The sequence below is a fragment of the Geotrypetes seraphini genome, chromosome 5, assembly GCF_902459505.1.
Source record: "Geotrypetes seraphini chromosome 5, aGeoSer1.1, whole genome shotgun sequence".
NCBI lineage: Eukaryota > Metazoa > Chordata > Amphibia > Gymnophiona > Dermophiidae > Geotrypetes > Geotrypetes seraphini.
Window position 1 is genome coordinate 80,741,468 of NC_047088.1, and position 20,361 is coordinate 80,761,828.

Genomic DNA, 20,361 nt, shown 5'->3' on the forward strand with positions numbered 1-20,361 from the left:
ACCCCCGCACGCATACCTGCGGACACGTCCCAGGCAAGGGCGCATGCGCGTCCAGCCCCAGCTCTCGCGAGAGCTGTGCCAATCGAATAGAGCCTACGTGACGTCATCGAGCGGAAGTTCGGCCTCTTTTCCGGCGGCGTAGTCCAGGCGAGTTGTTCAGCGAGAATGAAGGTGAGCCTTGGCAACAGTTAAAGTTGTGTCGATATCGTCTACTTCAAAGTAATTTTAGTGAGCAGAGTGTTGCCGTTGTCTGCGGAACTGGCAGTGGGTGGCGGGCAGGGCCTGGCAGGGGTCGGATGGAAGTGGATTGCGAGGAGCTGAATATTTGCTTGCCTGGAAGTGGCTGGAGCGTTGCAGGCTGGTGGCGCCTGCGCGCTCGAGAAGAGCCTCTAGTAGTGCTATCTGTGCCTCCCAGTAGTGGTCTTTACTAGTAAGAGGCTTGGTGGCCCGCTGACTCTGTTTCTGTTGGTGAGGCCTGTTTTTATAACATTGCTTGCCTAGACTTGTAGTTCTTGTTTAATAAGTCGGGCCTGGCCATATCTCCTCAGAAGAAATGGAGCTAGCGAGTGTATGTAGAGTTGTTCCTAGCACGTCACCCTGAAAGACTTGGAGCTATAGTTTGCAGCACTGTGGTCCATCGTCAACGTTGGGGGGTAGGGAAAGGGGTAGTGGCTTTTGCTCTCATTTTTGGAAGTCATTGAACTGGTTGAGCCCCTTAGTCATTTGCTGTTTTGGCAAAGTTTAAAGCAGGTGCCTTGTGGAAGGAGAAAGAAAGATGGAAGTTGTTGGCATGCCCTAACAGCAAATCCAGAGCTGGGTGTTTCACAACATAAATAAAAAGGTTGGGAACCAGTGGAGTTTAGGAGCAATTTATCAGACAGAAAGAAATGAGATCTGCAGCAGAAAAGTTCTGGAATCTTATCCTGAGGTGCAGTCAGTTAAATTACTATAGTTAGGGTGGGGGTAACAGGAGAGCATCTTTCTCTAGACTGCTATGGATAAATGCTTTGTGATTAATCTCTGTGATTATAGCTGGTTAAAGGTGGCCAGAAAGTAAAGAGCAGATGTTGTAACGGAAAAGGGTTTGTGGTATGAGTAGGAAAGAGATGTTGAGAGAGAGGAATATGAAATTTGTTAATGTAGAAAATAAAGCGGGGTGCTGGGACTCAAGGATGGAGAGGAATAAGCTATGCTAGAGCCTCCACTGTTAGTCGTATGTGATGAGGAGGATAAAACAACTTTCTATCTACTCTGCTTGGTTTATGGTATTAGAGCCTCTAATTTGGTTCCTACCTTATTCTGTTTTTTGCAGTATCCTTAATACTTTTGAGCCAATCACTAAAATTAAGGGTGCCATGCCTTCTGCCTGTGATTAATTCTAATTGAATTTTTTATTGGATGTTGTATTAAGCAAATTTGTGGTTTTTACGTGTTCTTGATAAGTTGCTTCCTTTAACTTTACTATTTAAATTGATCTGTTTCTTTCCTCTCTACATTTTCTAATTTTCATTTGCAATACTGTCCTACTTTTCAGTTGTGATTTTTCCCTTTGTTTATGGAATGCATAAATTTTAAACTAAACATGACATTTACTTAGATATTTTGGTCTTTATATTTCAGCTAAACATCTCTTTCCCAGCCACTGGTTGTCAGAAACTCATTGAGGTTGACGATGAGCGGAAACTGCGAACTTTCTATGAGAAGCGCATGGCCACTGAGGTCTCTGCTGATCCGTTGGGCGAGGAATGGAAGGTAACAGGTTTGCTTCTGATGTTAGTAATGGTTGGTAGGTCAGTTATCAGCTGTGCAGGTATACATAAAAACATAGAAAATGACAGCAGATAAAAGACCATATGCTTTATTATTCAGTCTGCCTATCTATATAGACTACTCATCTCTACTATCCTTTCCTCTCTAGAGAGATCTGTGCCTGCCCCATCCTTTCTTGAATTCAGATGCAGTCCTTGCCTTTGCAACCTGGGGACATTATATACATTTTTCACCCTTTCCATAAATAAATATTTCATTAGATTACTCCTAAATCTATCCCTTTTACCTTTGTACTATGGCTTCTTATTCCAGAGCCTTACTTTAGTTGAAAGAGGGCCCATCTTCTGTGAATTTATGTCATGGAGGAGTTTCTCGTAACATATTGAGATCTTTAGGTCTGTCACCTTATGCTCTGACTGCATTCTGTTTATATATTTTTGAAGGTACAGTCTCCAGAATTGTAAACAGCTATATAAATAATTAATAGTAGTATAGTTTATTTCTTAATATTCTCTGCTTCCTGCCATTTGCCACAACAGAAGGGTTTACAATAACAAGTAGCGCAAAAGAAAGGAAAATACAGTAATAATAAAATCCAAGAGGAAAGAGGCAGAAACCTTCAAATATAATTATTCTCTTTTAACAAGTAATTTAAAATTTGGCCTATTTCCTTCTATCCTATATTGAACTATCTAAGTGAGTATCAAAACTTTTATTTAATTCGATTTAGCTAATTGTTGAGTGGGTCTATATAGCAAGATTTGGAAATTTTGGTGAGAAGTAGGGAACTAACATCTCAAAAGTGCTGTTAACTTCAGGGACTTGCATTTAATGTACCATGCTGCATACATCTAGCAACGCTATAGAAATGATAAATACTACTACTATTATTTATCATTTCTATAGTGCTGAAAGTGTACACAGTGCTGTAGATTCAACATGCAACAGATGGTCCCTGCTCAGAATAGGAGGAGTAGTAGAGATACTTCTAGATGAAAATTGCTGCAATCTGATCGGGAGCATTGGAAATGTCAAACTTTGACTTGATTTGATAGAATTTCAACGGTTAAAATGAACATATTGCCCTGACTTTTTCACTTGTTTCAAGTTTTGCCAGTTCAGATACCTCGTTTGTCTCATCTCTACAAACAAAATTTATCCAGATTTATTTGGTGTGACAGCCTAGGTTATCTAAGAATGGCCTTTTTAATTATTCTAAAAAAGGTGTCCCTGAATTGTGAAATTGTTACCGAGCAGTTCAGGCCAGAGTGGCCATTGAATAGTTCCAAAAAACAGGCTCAAGTAGGCTCGGATCATTTAAATGGTATGATATGGCTTCTGTAGAGACATAGGGTCCTATTAGAAGGGGTATCCCTGACCATAATTCATACATTTGGTATTTGGGATTCCTTGAGTAGTACACAGGATTTTCAGTTCTCCTGTTGACTCCTATATGTTATAATCCGGAATTCCCTCCAGAGATAGTGCCCTCAGTATACAGATATTGGTGGCGAAGGGGGTTGGTATGGTGAGGCCAAGTTTATGATGAGGATGCTCATTTGATTTTTTTTTTTTTGAACTTTAGTAAAGGGCTATCAATTGCCATAGCCACACTAGTTAGCATACTTTCAGATGGTTTGCCTCCTGTCTTCCATACAATTTAAGTCCCGTTTAATGGGACTGTACACTTTTTTGGAGGACTTCTGTGAGTACTTTAGGTCTACTAGACACTTGGTGGGTACACGCTATGGTTACCTTAGATATCTTAGGACCCCTGTGTTAGATCATAGACAAAAATGTGAACAAGAATTGGATATACAATATACACCAGAAGAATGGACTCAATTGAGTAAACTTTAGCAATAATAGCTATTGTTTCTAATGTTAAAGAGAGTAAAGTTAAACTTCTCTTATTGTTAATTAACACTGGCACCTCCATACTTTTGCATGGTGTTGGAGAAATTGTGGCTCAAGAAGTTCTCTAGGACATATTTGGCCTTGTTCGAAAGTTAAAGCTTTTCTTCCTTTTATCCATTAATTTTAAAATAATGTGAATTATAGGATTGAATACTCCTTGGGATCCTGGTATTTTTTGTCTGAACAGAGACATGCCTGGTCTTCATAAGTATCAGGTCCAGTTGGTTCGACATTTGCTTCATGCAGCTAAACTTACCTTTGGCCTCAGGGTGGAAGGATCCAGGTGCTCCACGTATATAGTCTGGAGTAATTAACAGCAATTGGATGTAAAACAATGAAGTTGGCATAAAACTTGGGGATCTGCTTGTTTAAGAGTGAGGCCATTCTTTAGAGGGATAAAGTTTGAAGCTTAATGAGCAGTAAGTTATAATGGTTTCATCCTAGTCTTGAGGTATATATATGCTATATTGCACCGAGTTCAATTGTTATAATAAATGTAAAAATGTTTTTCTTTTCTGCTTTGTTTTGTATGTTTCAATAAAGATTTCCTGATTAAAGAAAATCCACTTATTGTGGGTCAGAAACACAAATCGTCCAAAAGTCATTTTATAAAATACATCCTCCTTCCTTATGAGTTCAGTGTTCTCCCCAGAAATTTTTTCCAGCCAGGTGGCATGAAAAAGTAGCCGGGTGAGGCGGGGCGGGGAAATTTGGTAGTGGGGAAAATTAAATGTATACTATTTTTATTAGTTAATTATTATTATTTTCCAATGCTCGATATGACTTCCTTTTTTAAGGTTTGACACTTGTGCCAGAATATTTTTACTAAATTTAAGAAGTATCCAATTCTAGAAGTGAATAATTAGATATTCACCTTCTTTCAAATAGTATAGAGGTTTAAAAAAGGGAAATGCGTTAATGAAGTCATTAGGTTCAATCTAACCATTTATTTCTGCATGAATTTAAACAACTAAAAAAAAAAGATAAATATAGCTCATCCAGTCATACAAGAAATGGCTGTACAACACCTCTAATAATGTTTTGATCACTAGGTTCCTTCCTGAGGTCTTACTGAGGATATGAAATAGATGCTATCCCCACTTCCAGACCTCTTCCACATAATTTATGGAGAGGTGTTACTGAGCCTTGAAGGGCACCTGTGTGATTGATCTTTATTTGCTTCTTTTTTATTTTGCTATAGTGCAAAGTAAGAGCTAGGACAAAACAATATAGGTAAAGATGCAGGTAATAATTAGCAATGTATTAAAAATATTTTATTTGCTTATAATGTCATTTGAAAGCTGCTTGATGATAATACAACTTTAATTTAATTCTTTATAATGTGTGTGTCTATGTGTTGGGGGGGACAACACCTACGTCAACAGTAAAGTTAGAATAGGGTCATTAAATCCAGTGGTGTACCTAGTATATATGACAGCCAGTGCTAATCATTTTTTAACAACCCCCTCCTCTATATAAAAAAAGATATTTTTTGTAATAATCCATGAGTCACACAATAAGGGTGCATCTAGGAAAAGGCAGCATCTTAAACACTGCAGTGAGCACTAGAACACCAACACACGCATTGTAAAACTAAACAAACCAGATCCTACACAGTCAATTGATCCTGTACAGTCATTGCTAACAGAAAGCCATGTCCCTTTTATACACACAGACAGATACACCCTCGCCCAATATGGAATAATCACAAACTAAAAATAAAAATATGTAGACAAAAGTTAAACTGAACCAAGAAACCAGACTCTGCAAACAATGCAACACCACAGAAACAGTGACACATGTCCCCTAATACTGTGCAAAATATAAAGACAGTAGATGTAAATTTGAAAAAAAACTTCTACATAAGTCACCACTTTACAAATTAACAAATAGAAATAAATAATGAGAAATATGAAAATACAATTTTATTGGACTAATCCATTTTTCAATTAGCTTTCAGAGGCCAAATCTTTCTTCAAGACAGTACAGTATACAGCTGTTATGGTATTCTGTCCTGACCCGAGGAAAGGGGTTTATTCCCCCCCAAAATTGCCTTATTTCCATTTCCTATTGATAAATTTTAATCAATACAGTTACAATACTACTTGATTCTACGTAAAGCAACAAAAATATTTTTTTTCTACCTTTTGTCGTTTCGGCTTTAGTCATCTTCTCTTCACTCTCTTCTTTCTATTCAGCATTTGTCCTCGCTCCCTTCCATGCAACATCTGTCCTCTTGCTCCTTCCACCCAGCCTCTACCCTCTCTCTACCCCTTCCATCTACTGTCCACCCTTTCTGCCTTTTCCATCCAGTGTCTGCCCTCTCTCTCTGTTCCATATGGTATCTTCCCTCTTTCTATGTCCCTTCAATAAACTCTATATCCTGTGCCCTTTCTCTCCTTTGTACATGTTTTATTTCAGCTTCAACCCCTCTCCATTTTTTGTCTCCACCCCTCCCCTATGCTCTGGCATCTCTCTCTTCTCCTTTCCTTCCTTCCTTCCCACTCCACCCCATGGTCTGACATCTCTATCTCCTTCCCTTCTCTCCCCCCTCTCCAGTATCTGCCTCCTGTCTTTCCCCTTTGGTCCAGGCCTCTCTCTTTCTCTCCGTCTTTCTTCTGTGAGGAGATCATGTTGATCTTGAACACTGAATAATTCTTCCACATTCTCTATATCACTGTACTGTAGACTGGTCCAGCAGACTGCTTGGCACTATTACATGGGTAATAGTAAATTCATTATGCATCAGCTTTCCACACAGAATGCCACAAGTCTCTATTTCTTGTGCTGTGTTTACATCTGCCAGCAGCAGAAACTTGTGAGACAGATCCCTTGGCAATACTACACTTCGGAGCCGTTTGACCATCTGGTTCTGTATGGTTGCAGGCTTTAAAGCTCTGTTTACTGGAAGAGACTGTCCAGCATACATAGTTGCATCACTCTTAAGGATCTGATCAGAGATTACATTAGACAAGGTGGTATTTTTAGGCATGGAAAAAACAGAATATGTTCTCCTCAATCTGCTCAGATGCCTTCAAATACCCTTTAATGTTCGTCTGATCTCGGGCTAAATCTTGCCTCCTGAGCTGATCTTCAAAGGAGAGCGGAGTTAGAGCCATATCGGCAGTGAGATCCGTTTTGGGCCGCATGTTGTGCAGGGCTGGACTAAGGCAAGTTGTAAGCTTCCTTTCATCGCTGACCTATCTTCCATAAGTCAGCAACGGAGGGAAGCTTACAAATCGCTGCTCTTGCTTGCTTCGGGCCTTCCTCGTTGCCGGGTCCTGCCTTCACGGAAACAGAAAGTAGGCAGGACCCGGCAGCGAGGAAAGCCCGAAGCAAGCAAGAGCAAGTTGTAAGCTGACCTGTCTCCTATAGCGAACCCATGCTCCGGGACGTGTGCATGCCGACTTCCCTTCTCTTCCCCCCTCGGGACGTGACTTCCGGTTTCAGAGGGAAGCGGCATGCATGTTAGAGCCCCGGAGCATGGGTTCAAGTCGCTTGCTGGCGTTAAAAACTTAAAAAAAAAAAAAAGTCAGGCTCCTGCGGGTCAGCCCAGTAAATCTCCAAGCCGGTGAGAAGGTTTTTTTTAAAAATGTTGAGCAGAAGGCGGTAGCAGCAGCAGGATTGCGATCGAGATTACAGCCAGGCGCTCATCTAAATTAGCTGGGCGGAGGGCCCTGCTGAAAGGCCCTGGGTAGAACACTGGAGTTTATTGAATGTTGAAGGTACTTGAAAGGCCCTGCTTATTAAACACTTTTTATATACCACTTAGCTAAATTTAGAAGATCAAAGTGGGTTACTTAACAATTTTAAACAAAATTAAGACAGAAAAGAACTCCATTAAAAATTAGGAAAGATTCACACCATGCAAGATACACATGAAGTTATAAACTAAAGCAAAGATCCTAAACATGGAGCTGTGTAAAGTTTTCTAAGATAACGTTTTCAATGATATAGATCGGGAGAAGGCTATAAGAAAATTAAAGTGTTGAATATCCTTGGCTCATCTTTGTCAAGTGAAACCAGGTTGTCCCTCCAAAATCATTAACCACAGGTTGAGGAAACCTCTGAGGTCCTAGATTGTTTTTAAAATATTGAGGTCTCTGGGGAAAATGTTCAGCAATTTTAATTTTACTCTACATATTTGGACTGTGTGGGCTAGTGCTAAGATAGCAAAGTCATATGACGTAGTGCATAGTGTTAGCAAAAAAACATAGGGGACAGTACATGTAGGTGGGAGAATAGTTTGTGGTCTGGAGCCAAAATATACAGCAAACACAGTACATCGCCCTGCTAACACAAAGCAAAAATACTGGTCAAGTGGTCAGCAAGGATTCTAATCTGGGCCACTTGTGAACTTCCAACAGAAAATTAGTGATGAGGCTTGAGAACTGTAGTCCACTGATGATCCCCAACTAAACTGAAAGAGCCTGAGTTATGTGGGCAAAATCGGAACCATTCCTCCATGAAAAATTGGTAGATACCGATCATAACTATGCATAGTTATTGCAAAGGGGGCTTCCGCTAAATTGCCTATAAGGAAAGACATTTAATACAAAGCTGCACGCTGTTTGTCTTGGGTTGCATGACAAGGGTCCATAGTACCTTGTGGGAAAGGAAAAACATTTGCTATGTACAAAAGTTGCAGAAAGTAAATCAAGAAGTGGAACCTGTGCAGAGTGCCAGATTCATCTTCTTGGGCAGACTGAATAGATTATGTGGGTTTATCTGCTGACATTTGCTATGTTATGCTGAATTATCAACCATTCAATTTTTTTCTTACTTTTATCCATAAGGCAAGCATCACTGGCCTCTCAACATGGTTTCTTATTCTTAATTACTTTTCAAACATTTCTCTGTTTGTTCTTTCATGTTGAAAATCTAGAGTATGTTGTGTAAATCAGTGAAATAAACTTGTGTTTTAAGGCAGTTTGAGCTGTGGTGGTGGTGTTTTGACAGAATGTGAAAAAATGTGTGAAGGCACTTGCATTACCAAATGAACATTTGCCTTGCTGGAGTGCTCGCAAGCTATCTGAAGAGTACAAGTTCTGATGTATCATTTCCCCCAGGGATATGTTGTCCGAATCAGCGGTGGGAATGACAAGCAGGGCTTTCCTATGAAGCAAGGAGTACTGACCCATGGGCGGGTTCGGCTGCTACTCAGCAAAGGCCACTCCTGCTATCGTCCCAGGAGAACTGGAGAACGCAAGCGCAAGTCTGTCCATGGCTGCATCGTTGATGCTAACCTAAGCGTTCTCAACTTGGTTATTGTCAGGAAAGGTAAAAATCTGCATGGCTTTTTTGGATAAGTTCAACTGTGATGACATGTTCCTGCTTTATTCATATTTTGGAAGGCAGATCTTTCAAGAATTCTGGTCATTTTTTTGATTTTTGTGTGATAAGCATGAAATTTCCTAAAGCCCAAAGTAGGGCAATTTGGTTCTGTTTTATTACTGTTTCCGTACAGAATTGGAAAACCTATAGCACAGTAGACAGAGCATAATTACCCACAGCTGCTTCTCTTCCTTTTTTAATGCATCTTCTGTCTAAATAGGGACTATGGGGAAGGGAAAAGAGCTAGTCTTGTGGTGTTCTTGCCTGCTGGCAAAGAGAAAACTTAGTGAGAGATGGAGTCCTTAACAATAAATATGGACTGGGGCGCTTGAATTATATTCTCCATGCTCAATAAACCAGGCCTGCTATTGTGTCTGGTGTCATCCCAGGTCAATCGTCATGATAAGTTATGGAAATTAATCAGTGATTTAGTTTTGAGTGATTTGAATATGTATGAAAGCATCCCCAAAAGGTTTATTCTACCATGCTGGAATGCAGTATAGTTGAAATTATTAAAAATGGGATTATATTTGCTTCCTAAATGGGCCTCTATACTTAGTGAAAATTAGCTTTTCTCTATGAACAAGCAGGATAAGGCAATCTACATATACGTGATGTTATCAGATGACAGTGCCAGTTTGGTCTGGAAGTGTGCATGCCCTAGAGGTAACTGCCACCCTTTCCAGTCTTTTCCATCCACTTGAACGTATCAGATGGATTCAGCTCCTCCTAAAGATTCTCTTCTATTAGTTTCCCTTTTTATCATGAAGCCTAGTTTTAAAAGTGTTCTTGGTGCCCTAGGTATACATGGGCCCCTGAAACACATATCACATATCAAGTGTGATTACATGTCCTGAGGGTCCACAAAAGCTGCAGCCACTTCTAAACTGCTAACCCTACAGGACTCCCTGTCATCTGTCAGCAGTCCAGCCACTTCCACTCAATGCCATTGTGATAAAGGCAACCAGACCAACTTGGCCATTGAAAATAGCTTTTATGCCCTTTATGAATTACTGCACGGTAAACTTCATTTTGACTTGGATTGTTTCTATAAGGAACAGACAGTTGATTTGGTAAATTATTTGCTCACAATCAAACAGGCCTTTGAGTGTCTTTAAAGACCACTGATAGGAACATAAGAATTGTCATACAGAGACAGACTAAAGTCCATCAAGCCCAGTATCCTGTTTCTAACAGTGGTCAACCCAGGTCCCAAGTACCTAACTAGATCCCAAGTTATTTAAGAGATTTGAAAGTTCTGACAAGTTTTGGAACCTATCGGCTCCCATGAAATCTTGTTACTCCAGTTGTCTGAAATAATGCTTTTACTGTATATGATTAGGGGAGAAGGAAATTCCAGGACTGACTGACAACACTGTTCCTCGCCGCCTTGGTCCTAAGAGGGCCAGCAGAATCCGCAAGCTGTTCAACCTGTCCAAAGAAGATGATGTCCGGCAATATGTTGTGAGAAAGCCCCTGAACAAGGAAGGTGAGTCAGCAGTAGCAGATGTGGGGGAGGGATTTATTTGTGTTTGAATGATTTTGTCAGGAAATTGGGTCTTCCTTTAGAGAAATGGCATACTTAGGTAAGATAATATATCTGTGTGGTTTGGTTTTCTTTTCCTGTTTTTTTTAAATCTGTATCATTCATACTATTCTGCTGCAGCGCCTGGTCTGGGAGAAGCAGGGTGCATCAGGGAGTGGGGGCAGGGGGAAAGAGAAAGAAAGGGGGCAGGAAGAGAGAGATGAGGGAGAAATCCTGCATATGGTGGAAGCGAGGGAGACATACTTGGAGAAGAGAGAAAGAGAAATGTTGGACATAGGGTAGAGGGCATGAGGTTAGGAAAGGAAAGATGCTGCATGAAGGGGCATAGAGAGGTTTGACCCAGGCACAAGGAAAGGAGACAGAGCAAGAGTGGGAAAGAAATATTGGCTATGGCAGTGGAAGGAAAGGTACAGAGATGGAAGATGGATGGTGATCACAGAGAAAAGAAAATTTCAAATGGGTAGGAAACCCTGGTGAGCGAGTTAACAGAAGACAAACAAATCAGAGCCTGGGACCAACATGATTTGAATAATAAAATGACTAGACAACAAAAGGTAGAAAAAAATAATAATTTTTTCTATTTTGTGATTACACTATGTCAGATTTGAAATGTGTATCCTGCCACAGCTGGTGTTAGACAGCAAGTATGAGCTAGGACCTAAGAGAGGAAAAGTCTTTTTTATTTTGTTTATACCACAGCACCGGCATGGGGTTGGAGAGGGCAAAGGGAGGTAGGGTGGGTGAAGAAGCTACAAAATAAAGCTGCCAGGATGTTTGGAAAAAAAACACCCAATTGGGCAGGAAAATTTAATTGAATTGAAAAATCGATTCAGTAGACTGAATTGAATTTTAAAAAATTTTCCCTGAATCAGGAAGCACTGACCCCCAATGCACACACATACACACACTTTTTTGGTGAGCCTTGGGAGTAACTAAAATACCAGTTTAAAAAAAAAAAAAAAAAAAACTTGCTGAGAAGGAGCAGATTCTTGCAAAGACAGAGACTCTTCATTGAGGCAAAAGGCCTCCTTCCAATGCTCAAGAGTACACCGTTTAAAAAAAAAAAAAAAGAGAGAGAATGCTCCTGCAAAGGACTCGAGAGGGAATCCCAGCCAGAACTAGGGCTAAGGTGCTCCAGCTTGGCCAGCAGCTCATCTTTCCTTTGCAAAGGGGGAAGTGTCTTTACCTCATTGGGCTGTCGCTGCAGTATTTCCTCGTGGCTGCTGAATTATTGAATCACTATTCCTTTTGCGTCAATCAGCAAATAGCGTCTGGTCAGTTCAGCTCCTGTACACTGGAGGCTCTTCTGGAGAAGGGTCTGATGTTGGATTGTCTCACTCGCACAGCGGGTTGTGCTGCATGTTCAACTATCATGGCCAACTCTGCTGCGTGAGTTCTTGCTTTTGGCTCAAGTGGTGCGGAAGTGTCTTTGGGGCAACATGCAGGCCAGACTTTCCTCCCCGACTTGGATGGACAGCGATTCTTGTACCAAGGCTTGTCTTCTAGAGATGTTGGGCTTCTAGGTTCGCAGGAAGGGTTTGGGCGCATGCAACCCTTCTTCCCTGCATTTCTTTTATTATTGCATCTGGCCTCTCCTGCTTGGTCATCTCAGGGAACCGCTGAGGGGATGACTTCTGCTCTATAGGGGGCTCAGCCCACACTGGCTGCTTCCCCTGCAGAATGTGATGCCAAGCATAGGAGGCTTCAGGAAGTTGCTGGGGAGACTGCTGCCTGCCAAGCCCCTTCCCTGGACCCTTCTCAGGTGGGGCATTTGTTTTTTTTCAGCCTCAGCTCCTGTGCTAGAGGAGTTGGAAGAAGGGGAGCCACCATTGAATCGAGCAGATGATCCCTTGAAAGTCCACATGCTCTGCAAGGAGGAATTGCCCTCTAGCTCTTGTCAAGTAGTGCTCAGGCCCTGTCTGAACCTTTACATATGCCCAGACTGCAAGTTATTCAATGATGATTTCTAGAGTTACTGAGGCCCTCAAGAAATGGGGGAGGAGGCCTTTTAATTAAAGCTTAATATGTGCTAAATGCTGCACGTATTATTTTATACCTTTGGACCATATGGCACTTAGTATTGTGGCAGGGCATGGTCGATTGGATGTGTCCAGGGGCCAATACCCTAAGCCATATAGACCTCAGCTGAGCAGAAGCAAGGTATGGGTAGCTGGGAAGGACTGCAATAAACTTCAACAATAATGCAAAACACATGTGTGCCACAAAAGAAATCTTTATTTTAAACCAGACTTGGTGCATGTAGCTCGAGTTAGTAGCAGTTCAAAATGAGTTCCAAAAATACAAGCAAAGTAAACAGTTTATTTGGAAAAAAGAAATTTCAGTGAGTTATGACCACCAAATAGTCGGGGGGAAAGTCCCAGGGCAGTATATGGAATCGGTCACATATGTGAAAAAAATTATTTCTAAGTGAGTCTGTAGGAACAGTTTTTAAGGATTTCCTGGCTCTTTTTATAATTTACTAAGGGAAAATGGAAGCAGAACAGCTAGACCAGACCCATTGCTTTGTTTTAAAACACTAATTTTTTTATGTAACTGGCTCTACTGTATAAATTTGGTTTTCTTCCACTATCCATGAAAGCATCTTGGGGTGCATATTTAACCTATGAATTTGATCTATAGGCAAGAAATCCAGAACTAAGGCTCCTAAGATTCAGCGCCTGGTGACTCCCCGAGTGTTACAGCACAAGCGCAGACGCATTGCTCTGAAGAAGCAGCGCACACAGAAGAATAAGGAAGAGGCATCGGAGTATGCCAAACTTTTGGCTAAGAGAATGAAGGTAGGCATCTAAACAATTGATCAAATATTTTGTATGTTTGGAAGAGATTCTTACAGCCTATTGGAGAGAAAAACCAGGTTGAAACAGCATAATCTGCTTTGTGAGGGTTCTGTTTATTTTGCTGCTTGGTTTGGGCATTTCTTGAATGTGCATGTTGTGTTTCGGCCAAGCTGAACGCATATTTTAGTTGGCAGTTCTAAAAAATGGTGGATATGTCTAAGCAGAGGGTACATTTACAAAAATCTCATTTTATTTCCAAGACAAAAGTGATCATGCTTTGGCTTGTCATTACCCATTGAATTGACTAGAATTTTTTCAACTGTGCTGCTTTACCTCTAGCAGGTCAAGGAGAATTTGTAATGCGACAGTCTCATTATTCCTGAGCTTGTGGGTAGTCAATCTGATCACACAAAAATTCTTGTAGAGAGCCTCATTAGCATTCTTTTGTTCTGCCTCCCATCTCTCTCTGGGTTGTCCTCCAATTCTTTAGTTGTCTCTACAAGTGAGATGTTAAGGAGCCTGTCTTTACTGCTCATTTTTATTTTTCCATTTTGTTTTGGGGGTTGTTTTTATTATTGTTTGCAAGGCTTTTCGGTGCTGCAGAGGATCCCAATCTTGGGACATCTCTGGCTGCAGGACACTGCAGACTCTTAGGTCAGAGGTTTGCATCCGAGGGGCAGACTACCTTACAGTGCACCCACTTGGACAGCCTGCACTAACAGTCTGGGCGCTCAGGGACATGTCCCTTGGCAGCAAGGCTCGCCCCAGGTTCTATTCATAATGGGCAGTTTTTCCAGGATCAGTCAACTCTTTTCCTACCTCCTGATTGCACATGTGAGATTCCTGTGGGGGTTGAGTTCTCCAGCCAGTTATTGGGTCTGAGAGGCAGTTTGAAGAGACAAGTAGTCTGGATTCCAGACTTGTTTGAGGCAGAAGTTCTCCCTGTAAGCTCTCTGAAGCTTTACCAAAAGCAGCCCCCAACACACAGCATGGCACAATGAATAACGGGCTGACAGCCTTTAAAACAAAATCAGGGAAAAGGGGGGGGTCTCTATATATGAATTTTCTGGGGTTAGAGCCAGGGTCTCTCACCTCTAAAATCCCCAAATCACTAGTTTTTGGGCCCCAATGTAGCTCCCACAGGCTGTTTTTGATGCTAAAATTGCTGCTGCGGCAGCCATCTTAGATTTCCCGAATTGAAAACAAAATCCTCTATCTGCCTCAGAATACCTCAATTTTGATCAAAAACAGGTGTGATGGACTCCTCAGGTGAATATACCTTTTGATTCATGCCAGATTTGCGCTGGATGGCCATCTGAGGATTGTCCATGGCGTATGGGGGCAGGAGCCACAGCTTTAGCCTCCTTTTGTGTCCTTTAGTTCCTTGTGGGGTGATGGTGGGAAGTCCATCCAGAAAGTTCAGGTTTGAGCCAGGGAGCAGTGAAAGTTCATCCTTGATGAAGTGCAGCCATGCCACTGCCACAAAACCCTCACAAAGCAGTTTGGGAGTGTCTGCAGGGACCATCTGGATTTCCTGGACAGGGGTTTCCCCCTGAATTATCAACGACATTTGAAACTTACATAATTAACAAGGGCTGCATGGAACCTTTGGGGATCACGGCCATGCTGGCGCTGTGGTTTTCCCCTCCCCTAACAGCACAATTCCTCAGCAACAGTGCCATGTGTATTTTTACTTAGAGGACTATATTGGATTTTAGGGTTGGTTCAATATGAATTTGAGTTTTTGGTAACTTATATAATCTTTCTTCCTCTTTTAGGAGGCCAAGGAGAAACGGCAGGAACAGATTGCCAAGAGGCGAAGATTGTCCTCACTCAGAGCCTCTACTTCCAAATCTGAGTCCAGCCAGAAGTAGAAATATTATGGTGTTGCCCAATTAAAACAATTTTGTGGTCAAACTACCATTATGCCTTGTTTTATTTAAGCAGAGACTTAATGATTTTTTTTAATAAGATCTTGTAATGGACTCAAGCTAATTTGTTTACTTGTTTAGCTGAATTTGCCATTGCTTTACATTCTTGGTACAGCAGAGCCACTGTGTCTGATCTGCTGCTGCAAAAAAACGTTTTCGTTTCTGGAGATAGAAGTTGCATAATTATGTTGTAAGGTTGAATCTTATGCAGAGATCCCAGCTTGAGGTGCCCAGGTCTAGGTGGTTACTCCTTCAAATTTTCATTTATTTCCCAAAGAAGTATGTAGAAGTCTTCAAGTTCTTTCTATTAAATATTTTATATACTGCCATACAGCATGGCCATCTCTCCCTCTTTACTTTTTTTCTCACTACCACTCTAAAGTGAAGTAGTTAGTGCTGAAGATGAAATAAAATTGATAAGCTAATTTTTAGATTTAATTTGTACCTTTTCATTGGTAGGTCAAGATAAATTGCATACAGATATGTATTTCCCTGATTCCGAAGGGTTTTCAATAGAAGTTTTATACTTGACGCAGTGGAGGGTGATATAATTTGTCCATTGTTGCAGACAACCCGCCTTGCACTGCCTCAGGCAGTTAGAAGTGATACAGAGAAAGCAAGGTGGAGGTAAAGCATAGCATAAACTAGTGACAGTACGAACAATGGGCTACCACTCCTCCAGAAACAGGGTCAGTGTTAGCATTGTGATTTTCTTGGAACTGTCCAATATTGTGTAGGTGAGCAGACATTAGCACAGAAACTTCAGTAGCCATGGGTAGGCATCCTGTTTCTTTTTTATTGAAATGTTTCATAATATTCAAACATATACAATCCCCCCCAAACTCCCCCACTTTTCAATCTCACAAAATGGCAGTTAATTCAAACTATTCTTGTCCATACTGAAAAGATGGGAACTTCTGTCATCTAAAGCTGTCAAGTGCTTCATCAATAATCTATGTTTTAATCTTCAGGTGCCATCTCGTATTGGATAAAGATGTACTCTTAAGTTATGTTATTGCAATATCTAGCTGCATACATATAGTATTTCAAAATAATACTTAGTTCTTGGTCCAGTTCATAAGAACATAAGCAGTGCCTCTGCTGGGTCAGACCAGAGGTCCATCGTGCCCAGCAGCCCGCTCACGCGGTGGCCCATCAGGTCCAAGACCTGCATATTAATCCTCTATCTATACCCTTCAATCCCCTTTTCCTTCAGGAAATTATCTAATCCTTTCTTGAAACCCAATACCGTACTCTGTCCTACCACACCCTCTGGAAGCGCATTCCAGGTGTCCACCACCCTCTGGGTGAAGAAGAACTTCCTAGCATTGGTTCTGAATCTGTCCCCTTTTAATTTATCCGAAGTGTCTGTCAAATAATTCAGAAGGCATAATTCTCATGTAAATTCAATGTCTATTGCGGCTATTTTTGAGAACTCAGATCTTACCTGGGACCAGAACATCACCACAACTATACAGTCCCACCAAATATGAAGCAATGTTCCAATTTGGCCACATAATTTCAGCACTTAGAATCCAGTATATAAGGCCTCTTTTATTTATTTTATAAAAAAAGTGGAGTAATGTACAGTGCATTAACAATTTTAGGTCATTTTTCTTTCAATTGTTCTGAAATCAAGAGAATATTCTTAATGTCAATCCATATAGTGTCTGAAAGACTCAGCTCGAGATCCTGTTCCCATCATTTCATATATAGTAACTTGACAAATTTGTATTGCTAAGCATCTTCTCCAGACCATTCCAAAGTGGGTTATATGCCCTCCTACCAGCAGATGGGGAGACTGAGAATTACTCTTGGTATCACTGCATTAGCCTCTGTGTAGTCCCTTGGTATTTCTCTGTCTCCTCAGCAGATGGTAGGTAGGTCTATGAAGTCCTATCCCGATGGACCGTTTGAGCTATTTAGTGATTTGTTTGTTTTTTTAAAAGAGGACAACAGATCTTAAGAGTGATTATAAAGACAAAAGAAAATTTATTCCAGAGCAAAAGATCTGTTTTGAGCCCTTGTGGGTGTTCTCTGTGCCTGTCTATCTTAGACCCTAGTTTAGGGGTCTTGAGGGTGAACACATCGCTCTGTAGGTCCCTCCCCTTTAGGCTTGCCCTGTGTCACAAAAAAAGTTGCATGTGGCTTGGAGTTTGAAGAGGATAGAGAAGATACAGGGGTGTAAGTAGGAACGACGGGCAGAGATGGAGGATGGACAGTTAGCACGGAGAAAGAAGAAAACCAGAGCCTGGGACCAACATGCCTTGAACAACAAAAGGTAGAAAAAATAATTTTATTTTTTTGTTTTGTGATTACAATGTTAGATTTGAAATGTGTAGCCTGCCAGAGCCGGTGTTAGTCAACAAGCGTGAATTAGGATCTAAAAAAGAGAGGAAAAGTCTTTTATTTATTTTGTTTACATCACAGAGCCAAAGTGGGATTGGAGAGATTGTAACTGTATACTTCTACTAAGACTAAGGGGTCCTTTTATTAAGGTGCGCATGGTAGATTCAGGATTCCTCAAATGAAGCAAAATATCTGCATAAGCAGAGACCTTATATTTCCGACCTGCATAAAGAATACCCTGTATCTCCTTTGCCTGTTGAATAGCCAATAGCAAGGATTCCAGAACAATATCGAAAAGCAAAGAAGATAATGGACACCCTTGTCTAACTCCCCTCTCCAGATGAAACCATTCTGAAAAAGTATTATTAATATATAATCTGGCAGAAGGGGAACTATACAAGGTTTGAATCATTTGAATAAATCAAGATCCTATACCAAACCAATCCATTGCTTGATACATGAAGGTCTATACGATCAAAGGCCTTCTCTGCATCTAAAGATACAGAGAAGGCCAGATCTTCCATGGTTTTCGTTAAATTTAACATATGAAAAGCCAGTCTGATGTTATTTGAAGAATGTCTCTGAGCAACGCAACCTGTTTGGTGTATACCGATAATATATGGGAGAACCTTGGCTAAGCGTAAAGCCAATAACTTAGCCAGGAGTTTCCCATCAACATTAATCAAAGAAATAGGCCTCTAATTTGAAACCAATTTGGGATCTTTATTTGGCTTCGCCAAAACAATAAAGATTCTGCATAGTACCTGAAATGCAACCTTTAGTTAGTTGTGCCTGATACAAATTTAAAAGATGAGGTAATAATGCAATTTGAAATGATTTATAAAACTCCACTGAATCCATTACCAACTGAAGCGGATCCAACTCTAAGGGACTTCAATGTTGCCTGAAGTTCTTTAAGTGATATAGGCGCCTCAAGAGTTCCTTTTACATGCTCGGGAATTTTTGGCCCCTTTAGTAACTTTAAAAACTCTCAACCTCAATTGCTCAACTAAACCTCAATTTCTTTATTTGAATAAAGCTTAGAAGAATATAGAGCTCTATAATAGTTCAAAAATTGTTTTAAAATATTTCCAATTTGAGAATGAGTTTCACCCTTCTCATCTTTAATAGCCACAATCTTTACTTTTCTTTTTTTTTTGCTTTGAGGTAATTAGCTAATAACGGTAATTAGTCAATAATCTTTCCGCTTTATTCGAGTTTCCATAATACAGAGCCTGTTGAGAAAACAAATCCTTCCTAGCCTACTTTAAGGAAATCTCATTGTATTTATATTTAGCTTTCAAAAGGGTCTGTAGAGTAATTTGTTCCTATTTCGAGGCCAATTGTGACTCTAAATTCTTAATATTTTGTTCCAAATTAGAAAATTCCATATTAAGTTGTTTCCTAATGTGTGCTGAATATGAAATTATTTGCCCTCTTATTGTAGCTTTGAAAGCATCCCACAATGTTTCCAAAGAGATTTCCTTTTAGGCATTGAGTTGAAAATATTCATTTTTATTTGAAATTCCTCAAGAAAGTTTGAATCTGCAAGCAATGTATTATTGAATCTCGAAACAGGTCTACTACCATCTTGTTCAGCAAATTTAAATTCAATCAAAACTCCAGCATGTTCTGATAAAATAATTAGGTGTATGCTGGCTTTTGTAACCTGCTGAGTTAATTGATCTGAAACAAAAATATAATCTATTCTTGAAAATGATTTATGTATGTGGGAGCAGAAAGAAAATTCTCAAGCATTAAAATGAAAAATCCACCATCTATACCTTTCAAGCCACAGGACTGTACTGAATTATCCAAGCCCAATGATTTTATTAGTTTACTGGGTTGTTTATCCAGAAATAAATCCATAACAGCATTAAAGTCCCCCGCTACTACTAAATTAGAAATAGCCAGTGGCAGAATCAACTGCTGAAGAGTGTTGAAAAATTCAGTCTGATTTGAATTAGGGGCATAAATATTAAAAAGAGTCAGAATATCTTCCTGAGCTCATGTACACCTGAATCCATCTTCCCATAGGATCTGCTGAAATTACACTAAGGCCCTGATTCTGCAAAGTGCGTCCAGATTGTAGGCAGCTGTAGGCGTCCTACAGCTGTCTAATCAGCCAATCGGGAGGCACATTTTCTAAAAAAATGCTCCCCAGGCAGGCCGCCTATATTGAAGGTGTCTCCGGGAGCCTAGGGAGGCCCACAAGCCCGCTTAAACTCACCTAAGGCTAGGCGGTAGCCTTAGGCGAACCTAGGCGGCCCTACACGTCTCCCTAGCAGAGCGGGAGACGCTTACCATGTAGGCTAGCAAAATGCTGGCCTACATGGTAAGTATACGCGACCGCTATACTTTATCGCGGCAAGGGATCTCCCTGCTGCAATTAGTATAGCGGCCGTGGCTACAGCCACCAACCCCTCCTGCTGGACACCCCCCCACGACCCCCCACACAATGCCCTAACCGCCCTCCACAGACCCCCCCAAAGGCCTTCCTGAAGATCACTGGCAGGAGGGTACCCGCGATAGGAGGGGCCTTAGGTGCTTGGGCCAATCAGGCCCTAGGATCCTGTGGGTTGGGCAGGGGAGGGGCAGGCCCGCCTAATTTGTACATAGGTGGGCCTGCTGGCCAGATGGTGCAAAGACCCGTCTGGCCAACTTGGCGGTAAGCTTGGGGGTTCCAGGGTGGTTTCATTGGGAGGGTCTGGCAGGA

The 20,361-nt window shown here is 41.0% G+C and overlaps 1 protein-coding gene across 1 annotated transcript; it reads left to right on the forward strand.

Moving 5' to 3' along the window:
* The first annotated feature begins 38 nt into the window (after nt 1-38).
* RPS6 (ribosomal protein S6) lies at nt 39-15,288 on the forward strand. The gene is made up of 6 exons (XM_033944881.1): nt 39-171; nt 1,621-1,752; nt 8,757-8,967; nt 10,364-10,510; nt 13,208-13,365; nt 15,144-15,288. Exons 1-6 carry the CDS (start codon nt 166-168, stop codon nt 15,237-15,239), a joined length of 750 nt encoding a protein of 249 aa, XP_033800772.1. The 5' UTR covers nt 39-165; the 3' UTR covers nt 15,240-15,288.
* Nucleotides 15,289-20,361: the final 5,073 nt, after the last annotated feature.

Coding starts and splice junctions, on each gene's coding strand:
- RPS6 (XM_033944881.1), top strand. Junction 1,753..8,756: donor CGTTGGGCGAGGAATGGAAG/GTAACAGGTTTG, acceptor CATTTCCCCCAG/GGATATGTTGTCCGAATCAG. Junction 8,968..10,363: donor CTTGGTTATTGTCAGGAAAG/GTAAAAATCTGC, acceptor GTATATGATTAG/GGGAGAAGGAAATTCCAGGA.